General features: G+C 42.7%; 1 protein-coding gene across 1 annotated transcript in view; it reads left to right on the top strand.

Moving 5' to 3' along the window:
- Nucleotides 1-11231, top strand: part of cfap46 (cilia and flagella associated protein 46) — a gene marked incomplete at both ends in the record, with an annotated part of 296072 nt that extends 284841 nt beyond the window's left edge. The window contains 2 exon segments of the mRNA XM_084321923.1: nt 10852-10984; nt 11225-11231. Of these exon segments, the coding sequence (XP_084178049.1) occupies nt 10852-10984; nt 11225-11231 (140 nt within the window).
- Between the last annotated feature and the right edge of the window lie 613 nt (nt 11232-11844).

Here is an 11844-nt window from a genome sequence, read left to right as displayed (position 1 = left end):
ACATTTGTATGAGCTAACGAATTCCGTTATATTGGACATTTGTATTAATTATATCAAGCGAAGAATTGAGAAAGCAGAGAGAGACGGCAACATTATCGTGTGGTTCAACGTTGCGTGATCGCTAAAACCAATGCCGATCTCCGCCTCCCAGCGAGTTGTCATTATTAGACATGCGTGGTGACTCAACAACGAAACAAATGTAACTATTTTAATACAATTCAAATTGTACTTAGAGGGAAGTTACGGTATGCAAAGAAAGATCAAGTCAAGAATTACCAAATGAAACGCACAGCAGCCCAGCCAATATTTCAAGACAGACATATATGTGTGGAAATAAAATGCGCAGCGGCAGATCAATATAATCAATATAAATTAATTAGTTTCACTCACCATTTTGACGTGGTTCACCTGAAGACGAAATCCATCCTCCTGTCCGTTTGGGTGAACTTTTCAATGACCCGGTCATACAGCTGATCAGTCCTTTTCAGATCCAGGAGCATTTCTTTTTCAATTGACATGGAGGATAATGCAGAGAGTCGGGCTTGTCCGGTTGTATTCCTCGCATATGTTTTAATGCGCTTGAGGGCAGAAAATGTCCTTTCCACGGTTGAGGTGGTGACAGGGATAGTTACAACTAAACACGTCAGTTTATATAGCTGCTTCATGCTTTCACTGAGTTTTTTTTGTTGAAGAAATAGAAGAAGGTCAGATGGGTCCTTTCCCTGAAAATCTGCCATAGAATACATGACACCAAGTTCGGTTTTCAGCCGTGGCAAGTCAAAACGCGGCCCGTAGCTGTCAGTCAGGCTTGTGAAAGCAGTTTCAGGGAACGTTTTCTTATAGATGGTGAACTGCGTGGGATCCAGAAGGGAAAGGAATGAAAGCTTTTCGTGATCTTTAAAACGAGTTGTCATTTGATTTAGAATATTGTCAATAATGCCATCATGCACCTTCTTGTAGTATGTACGTGGATCTCCGCACGCTCTGCGCCCAGGTGGCACACCGGTGGTGTTCACTGTCTCGTCATAGAGTTGCTCAAAACGTGGCCTCTGCTCCTCAATGCGAATGCAAAACTCGTCCACCCGAGCCAAACAAAACTGCATGTCAAATGACTTGCTCTGCAAAATGTCAAAAAGAACATCTGCATGGGAAAACATTTCGTAAAATGTTGAAATTAAAAAGCTAAATTCAAAGGTGCTCAAGTATGATATATGAGCATCAGCACCGCCTGTAGCAGTATCGTCAAATTCCTCGTGGTGGTCAACTATGTACTGGAACACGTCCTTAAGAGCATCTTTCTGTTCAAATACAGTGCAAACCAATCTTGATGTGAAATTCCACCTAGTTGGTGCAACTCGTGGCAGTCGCCTTTGACACATCTGGTCAAGCACTTGCGTACGTTTGGGCGATTTAGTAAAGAACGCGGCCATGGAAGACAGGTGTGAGAGGAAGATTTTGCATTCTTGAATTTTTTTTACACCTTGAGATAAAACTAAATTAAGGACATGTGCATAACAGTGTATGAAAAGCGCATCGGGGACCCTTTCCTTCACTTTGGCTTGGACACCGTTTAGTCCCGAGGCCATAACAGGTGCACCATCGTAACACTGCGCTACAAGTTTATCTGTGCATGCATATTCCTCCAAGAAATTAAGAGCCAGGGTTGCAACCTCTTCTGCTGTTTTGCCCCCCGACACATCCACATATTTAATGAACCTCTCTTTTACGCCACCGTCTGTTACATAACGAAGAACAATTGACAGCTGTGCAGCATTGCTCACATCGGACGTTTCATCCAGCATTAGAGCTACACATGACGCGTTCCTTATTTCTTCTTTAATTTCGTCATTCATCACATCAGCAACAGCACTTATCAAATCGTTCTGTATTTGACTTGAGGTTCCAATAAATACCTTGGAAGTGGTCAGATGGTAGTGCAAAGCTGGATCATATTCTGCTAAAAATGACAAAAGCTCCAGGTAATTCCCCCGGTTCAAAGATGTTCCACTCTCATCATGGCCCCTGAAAGCCATCTCCTGTTTCCCTAGGAAAACCACGCAGTGTATGAGCCGTTTTAAAATATCCCGATTTTTTTTGACCTTTTCGTTGTGCATCGTTGTTTCTCTCCGTCTCTGTTCATCCAGCTGTAAATCAATCCTTGCGTCTCCAAATGTTTTCAGACTAATTGTTGCCTTAAGGTGACTTGCCGAGCCTTCATGCTTTTGTGCAGACTTTGTTAAACAGGTAAGGTTATCGAAGCCTCTAAAGTTCCACGCACCCTTGTCGGTCCCAAACAACAAACATTCCCAGCAGAAAAGCTTCTTCCGTGAAACCGAGCCAGTCATCCAGGGGTACCGTTCCCAATTACTAGCCTGGAAATGTCGCTCGTAACCAGCCTTTGATGCCTGGCTGATTTCCAGTCCTTCTGGGGTTGGGCGGCCTTTTTTGATAATGTCCATCTTTTCATTGAATGTTCTTCTTGAAAAGGGAACTGTTAATAAATCCGCAACAACATCGACGGTATCATTTGCTGCTGCCATGTTTCAGTTTGTCTCGTGTTGTCTTGCTTGATAGTTAACTAAGGTAGCAAGTTCTGCGTTTGCCGTTTTGCGCTCTGATTGGCCGACGCAGCCAGACTCTAGAATACTTTGGCATCTAAAAGACTACGCCCATTGACTACAGCTCCAAATGTGATTGGCTGATCAAACTGTCACTCCACACCTGGGCTCATGTTAAGGTTTATTGGGCAGGTCGAGCTAGAATACCCGATGGAGGAAAGTCTGCCCAGAGACTTGTGAAAAGAAATCTCTGATTGGCTGTTATTTTCTCCTGTACAAAAACGCTCTAATGCGCAGTGAATGGGTCGAAAACAACTATGGCGAGTGAAACAGTGCGGTTTTAACAGATTAGCGACACAAACTATTTTAATACATTTGATTAAAAAAAATAAAAAAATTTAAATAAAAAAAGTAATTTTTAAAATTCATATTTTCTTTCTTCTGAGGCTCACAGGGCCTTCTCTGAATACCTTGAAGGCCCTGAGAATTCGCCACTGATATGTACTATAGTGTCTGTCAGGAGTCCCGTAGCGAGATGTGACTGCCGGAGGAATTTCCTCGACGCACCGATGACACTTCCGGTTTTTGTGAGTGTGTAACTCGCCCGACCATCCACCAGGCGGCGGTATTGAGCAGTCCCATCTAGGGTCCCGCTAGGGCACCGGGGGTTGGGTGGATGAATTATGAATGCCATTGTGAGGGCTGGGTAAGAACTGCATGCTTCCCAACGAGGGTGCGTGCAGAACATTCTACCTCACGCACCTGAGAGTGGTTGGCATTCAGCTCGTCGGGAGACTACAAATACTGCCGACTGCCTTCCACTCATTGCCAGGTCGTCTCTGTACACTACCACCTATCACCATTTCCTGGAGTGGGTCATCGTCTTCGCTCTCTAGACTTCCATGTGAGGATCCCTATGTTCCCACTTCAGATGTCGTGCCATTCCGTTGCTACCATCTACCGCCGCGTCTCTGGGGTCGTGCCATCTACTGCCCTACTCTCTCTCCGTGGGCCTCGTTCCTGGTGTGAGACATCGTCATCGCTCTCTATGCTTCCACGGGAGGATTCCTATGTTCTCACTCCTTTTTCGTGGGTCCTGTTTGCTGAGTTGTCCGTCGGCAGTGTTCTGTGGTGTGAGGCATCGTCATCGCTCTCTATGCTTCCACGGGAGGATGCCTATGTTCTCACTCCTTTTTTCATGGACCCCTGTTTGCTGTGTTGCCCGTCAGCAAGTGTTCTGGTGAGTCTGAACAGGACCAGACTCAGAACTTTCATTTCATTCATGAACTCTAGAAGATTCACCTGTGTATTTTGAGTTATCCCTTAAAGGGACAGTGCCGCTTTTTTGTTGTGAATAAATTATGCCCTTGTTTTGGCTAACTCTGATTACCTGTCTGTGTCGTGCAATTGGGGTCGCATTACAATCCCTAACAGCCATGGCGAAAAAATTTAATATTGATCTAAAAAACGCTCTACAGCGATGTTCGCGGTCAACGCATGGCGGGCAATAATGCTGGAAAGCGATTTTGGCGACCAATGTGTTAATCATTGTTACATGAAAATATGCACCAGATTTAGCAGGAGCTAATTTCCATCTGTAGTCTATCCAGCTGCTAACTGTATTTGAGTGAGTTATGTCTTGGTGTTATGGTATGTATGGTTCTAAGCTTTAAATCACAATCAACAAGTTGACAAAAACATAATTCTTCCACCTTAGAAACATAGCTAAAGTATGGCCATTTATAAATAAAAAATACACTGAAAACCAGATCCAAGCCTTTATCTCAAGCCGACTCGACTACTGTAATGCACTCCTTACCGGCCTCCCGAAAAAATACGATGATAACTATTTTATTGCAATGCACTATTGCATTATTTTATTCTATTTACTAACTATTTTATTGCACTGCACTATTTTACTTTGTATCAGTGATAATCAAACCGTAAACAAAGAGGCATATTAACACATCCTGCGCCAAAACCGTCGTACAACGTGTTTCAAGGTCATGCTAATTCTGCCATTCCACGGCGTACAACGTTATTGAGATCATATTAAATTTTTTCGCCATGGTATTCAGAATGCCCTCGCAGAACATTCTACCTCACGCACCTGAGAGTGGTTGGCATTCAGCTCGTCGGGAGACTACAAATACTGCCGACTGCCTTCCACTCATTGCCAGGTCGTCTCTGTACACTACCACCTATCACCATTTCCTGGAGTGGGTCATCGTCTTCGCTCTCTAGACTTCCATGTGAGGATCCCTATGTTCCCACTTCAGATGTCGTGCCATTCCGTTGCTACCATCTACCGCCGCGTCTCTGGGGTCGTGCCATCTACTGCCCTACTCTCTCTCCGTGGGCCTCGTTCCTGGTGTGAGACATCGTCATCGCTCTCTATGCTTCCACGGGAGGATTCCTATGTTCTCACTCCTTTTTCGTGGGTCCTGTTTGCTGAGTTGTCCGTCGGCAGTGTTCTGTGGTGTGAGGCATCGTCATCGCTCTCTATGCTTCCACGGGAGGATGCCTATGTTCTCACTCCTTTTTTCATGGACCCCTGTTTGCTGTGTTGCCCGTCAGCAAGTGTTCTGGTGAGTCTGAACAGGACCAGACTCAGAACTTTCATTTCATTCATGAACTCTAGAAGATTCACCTGTGTATTTTGAGTTATCCCTTAAAGGGACAGTGCCGCTTTTTTGTTGTGAATAAATTATGCCCTTGTTTTGGCTAACTCTGATTACCTGTCTGTGTCGTGCAATTGGGGTCGCATTACAATCCCTAACAGCCATGGCGAAAAAATTTAATATTGATCTAAAAAACGCTCTACAGCGATGTTCGCGGTCAACGCATGGCGGGCAATAATGCTGGAAAGCGATTTTGGCGACCAATGTGTTAATCATTGTTACATGAAAATATGCACCAGATTTAGCAGGAGCTAATTTCCATCTGTAGTCTATCCAGCTGCTAACTGTATTTGAGTGAGTTATGTCTTGGTGTTATGGTATGTATGGTTCTAAGCTTTAAATCACAATCAACAAGTTGACAAAAACATAATTCTTCCACCTTAGAAACATAGCTAAAGTATGGCCATTTATAAATAAAAAATACACTGAAAACCAGATCCAAGCCTTTATCTCAAGCCGACTCGACTACTGTAATGCACTCCTTACCGGCCTCCCGAAAAAATACGATGATAACTATTTTATTGCAATGCACTATTGCATTATTTTATTCTATTTACTAACTATTTTATTGCACTGCACTATTTTACTTTGTATCAGTGATAATCAAACCGTAAACAAAGAGGCATATTAACACATCCTGCGCCAAAACCGTCGTACAACGTGTTTCAAGGTCATGCTAATTCTGCCATTCCACGGCGTACAACGTTATTGAGATCATATTAAATTTTTTCGCCATGGTATTCAGAATGCCCTCACGGAGCCTGGTCTGATGCAGTGGGAGCCTGCACAACTCTGCAACGCTTCAATACTGCCGCCTGGTGGATGATCGGCGAGTTACAACCGGAAATGGATCTCTTGTGATCTCGGTGCACCGGGCAAATGCGTCCGGCACTCACATATTGTTGCGGGACTCTAGACACACGTTGTGTATATGGATCGCTGCCATAACTCAATAATCGATATGATTTGGGCGTTTATTATTATTATACAAACCGGAAATGGATTGAGTAGATCACAGTCAAATAAGTGGGATCCTTTTCCTCCAGTCTCATCGGCGAACGGTAAGAGGACGCTGACGTCATTTTCAGCGTGAGTGTTTATTATTAATAATGCAAACTGCTCTGATCAATATATCACCCATACTACATAAAGCATTTACTGACGATCACGGAATTATAAACGAGGCCAGCGCCTTTTAACATGGGGATACGTGGCTGTGTTTGCAGGCCTAAAGCTATATTATATATTATAGCTATGGATCTAATAATATGGTCGATTGTCATTGAGTTTCTTCCGGTCAAGATGCAAAAAACAGATAATTTTTCCATCCATACATTTCCGTTTTATACCGTCGTGAATATGAGTGTAGTTTCAGGGCGGTCTGGTGTAATTTCCAAAATGCTGCGTAATGGCCGGCAACGTGTATTCTAGTAAACGAGTTATCGTTTCTTCCTTGGACTAGCTACTGTTCTCAAATCAAATTTAGATTATCAGTATTATGTTTCATCATAGATGCATGAAGGGGGGGGGTGGGGGCGCCCCTCCGTGCTTTGATCGCAACCAACGGAACACGCCACACTAACACACCACACACACACGCCCCGATCAGCATGAAGGAATATTTCGATCAACGCAATATTGATACCATATAGTCCTTACCTTGACCAGGATCTGTCCTGAAAATAATATTCCAATTATCTGATCGCCATTCCAAGTACTGATGTCGATCAAGGTGCCAACGTAATCCAGCATTGAACATGAACCCGACCCTCGTTGATGCATGCGTTATAAGCGCTTGGCTTGACCGAGTAGTTAGACTCCGCCCGCAGGCCGCAGCTCGGCCCAGACACCAAGCCACATCGTTTCAAATGGAGTGCAATAGAGGCCGCAAGGCGTTAGGCGGCGGTATTGGACTTTTGCGATCTCAGACCCATCCCCAGTGATAACACAGGCTGCCAGCATGTTTTTATGAATGGAAATATCGAATAAAAGAAACAATGATGAAAACCCGACTATACTCCGGTTTTCGGGGGTCCTGGCGCTCAACGTTCAGCGAGTTAACCCTAGATCTTAGATCCTAATATGAAAAACAATGTGATTTAATGTTCTATGTCTTACCTTGACTTTGTTTATTTTGCTGCTATCTATTTTATGCTTTATGTCTGCACTTTATGCATTGCTCTTGATCGGCCAATGTTGTGCTCATTTTATGCCTGTCTTTTTTTTTACTGCTGTGAACCACTTTGAGCTGCAATTCTTGTATGAAATAAAAGGTGCTATACAAATACAGTGTATTATCATTATTATTAATTATTATTATTGTTTGCTTCATTAATTAAATGGTGTGAATTTAAGTGTTCTCTAGTGCCTTTTGTCCGCTTTAAGGTGGTGGTATAAGTTAAAGGTTGTGGTGTCGAAGTAAAAAAATTTCACCTATCTGGGCTAAGCCCCAGATCTCCTACAATCCTAAATCCGCCCCTGGTCCTGTTGTATGTGCTTTATCATGCGTGCACGCAGCACACGTAAGATGCCTGGCGCCAGGGAGGTAAGATACTGGGGGACTGGAGCAGTAAGGTATGTTGGTTTTGCTGTGGGTATCTGGGAGGGGAGAGCTCCTGGAGATTCACTTCATAGATGTCTTGTATTATTAAAGACTTATTGTGGAGGCTAGCAGGGAGCAGCACTGTGGAAACGGGGATAAACAAGCGCAGATTGTTTTTGGTCTGATGAGCTTGTTTGTGGGCAAGTTGTACCTTTGGGATGCAGAAGTATACCGAGTGTTAGATGTACTCTGCATCGTTCAATCAATTCAACTTTATTGTTCCTCACGCACAAATTATTATTGCAGCCAAGTGATGAAAACATACAGTATATGAATAACCAACAACGTCAGATATATCTTTTGATTGATTGAATACTTTATTTTGACACAATCGTAGGACAAACATTTGAAAAAGACAATAACAGTGTCATCATGCTGGTAAAAAATGGATAAAACACAATAAAGCCATGCCTTGTTTCCATTGTGGTCCATACATGGAACATAAAAAGGCACAAAAACACGAATGGACATGTATACGAGACAGGACACGCTAAAAATAAGTACAATAACACCTAACCTAAGAAAGAGGTCAGAGGGCTAAACTCCAATAAACCAAAATAGAGGACACATTTCACAGCAATGACCTAAAAGCAGTGCGGGATGGCATGAAAGCCATGACAGGCCAGGATAAAAATAAAAATACGTTTATCAACATGGATTGTTTCAACTCACTTAGAGCTTTCAAACGCTTTGAACGATTTGTATCTACGTTTTGATGTTGAGCATGATTTTACAAGCATGCACAGTGATCTGTTTGATATGTTGGGTGACTGTCCTACCACTTCTCTGCCTACAATCAGTGCCCAGTCTGTCAGATCCTTGTTTCACAAGTGTAATGTTAGAAAGAGCCCTGGGCCTGACATGATCACTCGGAAATTACTTAAGGCGAGACACTACAGGTGACTAGGGTAAAACATTTAACTAATATATATCACAATGAAACTTCCCAAGTTGATTACTTATATTAAGACAAGACTTTTTTGTATTACAAGTTTTCTGAAATTGTGTGTTTAAATATGCAAATGAGGCATGATCTACTTAAATATGCACTAATTTGCATATGATTCCAGGACAGAAATCTGAACATTGGATAAAGCCATTTTCAAAATTATAGTTTAATTTTGTTGACATATTAGAGCCAAAGGTTATTACAGAGGGGGTTTTGGATATCTCTTTTTATCACTCCATAAATCAGAAATTACTCCATTCAGTCCATTTGTATGGTAAAATTCCATATTTCGCCATGTTTTTAGGAATAAAATGTGATATAAATCAGGGTATGAATGCGATATCAACAAACCCTTCTGTAAATACCTTCAGAACATAGATGTGAATAGAACTGGAAGGTTTGGTGTATGTGAGTGCTACTGAAGTGAAGATTTCTGGCTCAAAATTTTAGGAAAAACTCATTAAAACAAATTTTTGGGAAAACGCCTTCAAAGTTCGGTATTGTAAAATGCCATAATTTTTTTTTTGAAACAGCTATTTACAAACACAATACCTAATCAAACCATTAGTAATTGACAACCTAAACACATGCCTGATAACTGAATAATAATAATATTGATGTTATCGAACTGAACAGAACTACACACAGGCTACAAACAGTGTAGTACAGTGTAGTACCCCCTAATAGGCAAAAAATATTTGAATAGATATCACTATATATTGCAAGTTTTCTGAATTTTATGTTTATATATGCAAATGAGGCACTTCCCCATTAAATATGTGCACATTTATGGATGCAATAAGGCAAAATGAAGTAAAATAAACAACAAAATGTGTGTTATTGACGTTTTATTGTCACTAGTTTCATAGAAGACATGTTTAGGAAGCAAAATATAACAATCTCAAAATCAACAAAAAAAGGTATATTTGCCTATTCACCTGAGGTGTCTCGCCTTAAAGGGGACATGCATTGCTATTCCTAGCACTATTTGGGCAACTTTACACAATTCCTGTGGGTCTATTGAACACATTTGTAAGGTTTTATAAAAAAAAATGCATTGTTTTATATTTCTAATCAAGTACTCAAAAGCCAAATTTTTCTCACTTTGGATTTCAGGCTGTGTTGGCCTGGCTCCGCCCATAAGCACTTTGAGTGACAGTCATCCACACAGTCTGCGACTGGCACAGAGAGAGATAGAGAGAGACTGAGGGGGATACTAATAAATTTCGCCGCGGGGGGGCATAATCCCACGGGACAATGTTTCAAATTACAATATATACCTCTGTGATTATTATTGTACGGATCGGAATACGGGCGTGTGTGTGGGAGCATGCGCAAAGATATTACAGTGATATGCTAGTGCTCCCAAGAGAGAGAGATAGAGAGGGAGAGACAGACAGAGAGACGACAGCGCGACACGCGTGTATGTGTGCTCTGTCGCGAGTGTGTGTAAGCAGGGGCAGACAGCTGAGAGATCGCTCAGAGAAACGCACCGTATGAGCCTCTCTCTCTATCTGTTTCTCCCTCTCTCTCCTTCTCTCTCTCTCCCTCTCTCTCGCTCGCTCGCTCTCTCTGCCTCTCCCGTTTGAGGAAGTGTCGGGTTTCACTATTCACTACAACCACAGAGCCAATCAGATCACAATCAGCTCCACCAGTCAAATCAGAATTACCTAATGAACTGGAGGAGGAAATCGTCTCAACTGAATGAGAGCAATCCGCCAATATGGTATTTAGAGACACAGACCCATTGATACTGTCATAATCACGGCAAGAGCCTTCTTCACTCCTCCTCCTCCCCCACATTCACGGCGGAAGCCTCACTCACCCCTTATCCTCTCACACCCTGGGCAGCATCCGTTCCCCTGATTCACATGCTGCCAGCTCATCAATCAACACGGCTGTGACTCATCCCCTCATCAACAAGATGGTACTTCAACCTGCAGATCCTGTCCTACCCTCGTCGGAGTGTTAAACTAGCTTCCTAGGTACGATGACAAATCTAAGCCTTGCAACCCAGTCCTCATTATACCTTGTCCTAACCCTTGTTATCTATGTGCCCAGGACCACCGCTCCAGTACACCTCCTACCTGGACATCCTGCTCTCGCCCACTACACAGTCCTGTGTCTACTATCCCGTGCTGCACAAGGAGTGCACCTGCTCTCGCCCACTACACAGTCCTGTGTCTACTATCCCGTGCTGCACAAGGAGTGCTCCTGCTCTCGCCCACTACACAGTCCTGTGTCTACTATCCCGTGCTGCACAAGGAGTGCACCTGCTATCATCCACGGCACACTCCCATACCTGTCGCACATTCCTGTATTCACTGTCTGTAACCTGTCAACTTGGGAGTATAATATTAAAACACCCTAAAATGCTCCATTCTCTCTTCTCCTGTGTTCTGCTATTGGGCTCCGCCAAACCCCATCCTCACAGATACTAACCCCTATTACTATTACCCCTATATTACTATATAACAATGCTAAACACTGAAAAAAGCCATTTATAATGCATGTCCCCTTTAAAGTCTGTGCGGACCAATTATGCAACATTTTCACTGGTCTTTTTAACATGTCACTTGCTCAGTACAAGGTCCCTAAACTGTGGAAGGAATCAATTGTTGTACCCGTGGCTAAGAAAAAATCCCAGAAAGAGCTTAACGACTTGTGATGAAAATATTCGAGAAATTGGTCAAAGTAATCATAATAGACAATGTTCAGGGTCTGCTCGACCCAATGCAATTTGCATATCGGTTTAATAGAGGGGTGGATGATACTACAATCACACTATACAACTATTTATACAAACATCTTGAGGGGACAAAAACTCATGCAAAGCTTTTATTTGTAGATTTTTCCTCAGCTTTTAATACGATCCAACCACATCTTCTAGTTAGGAAGCTACTGTCAACATTAAACCTTGATGCTGGTTTGGTGAAATTGATCCTGGACTTTTTAACATGTAGACCCCAGGTAGTCAGGGCAAATGGTGCTCTATCAGAGAAGCGGCTCTCATCTACAGGCTCACCCTAGGGATGTGTCCTGTCCCCATTATTG

Source organism: Notolepis coatsorum (genome assembly GCF_963971535.1).
Source record: "Notolepis coatsorum genome assembly, chromosome: 9".
NCBI lineage: Eukaryota > Metazoa > Chordata > Actinopteri > Aulopiformes > Paralepididae > Notolepis > Notolepis coatsorum.
This window is presented reverse-complemented; position numbering and strand designations above follow the sequence as displayed.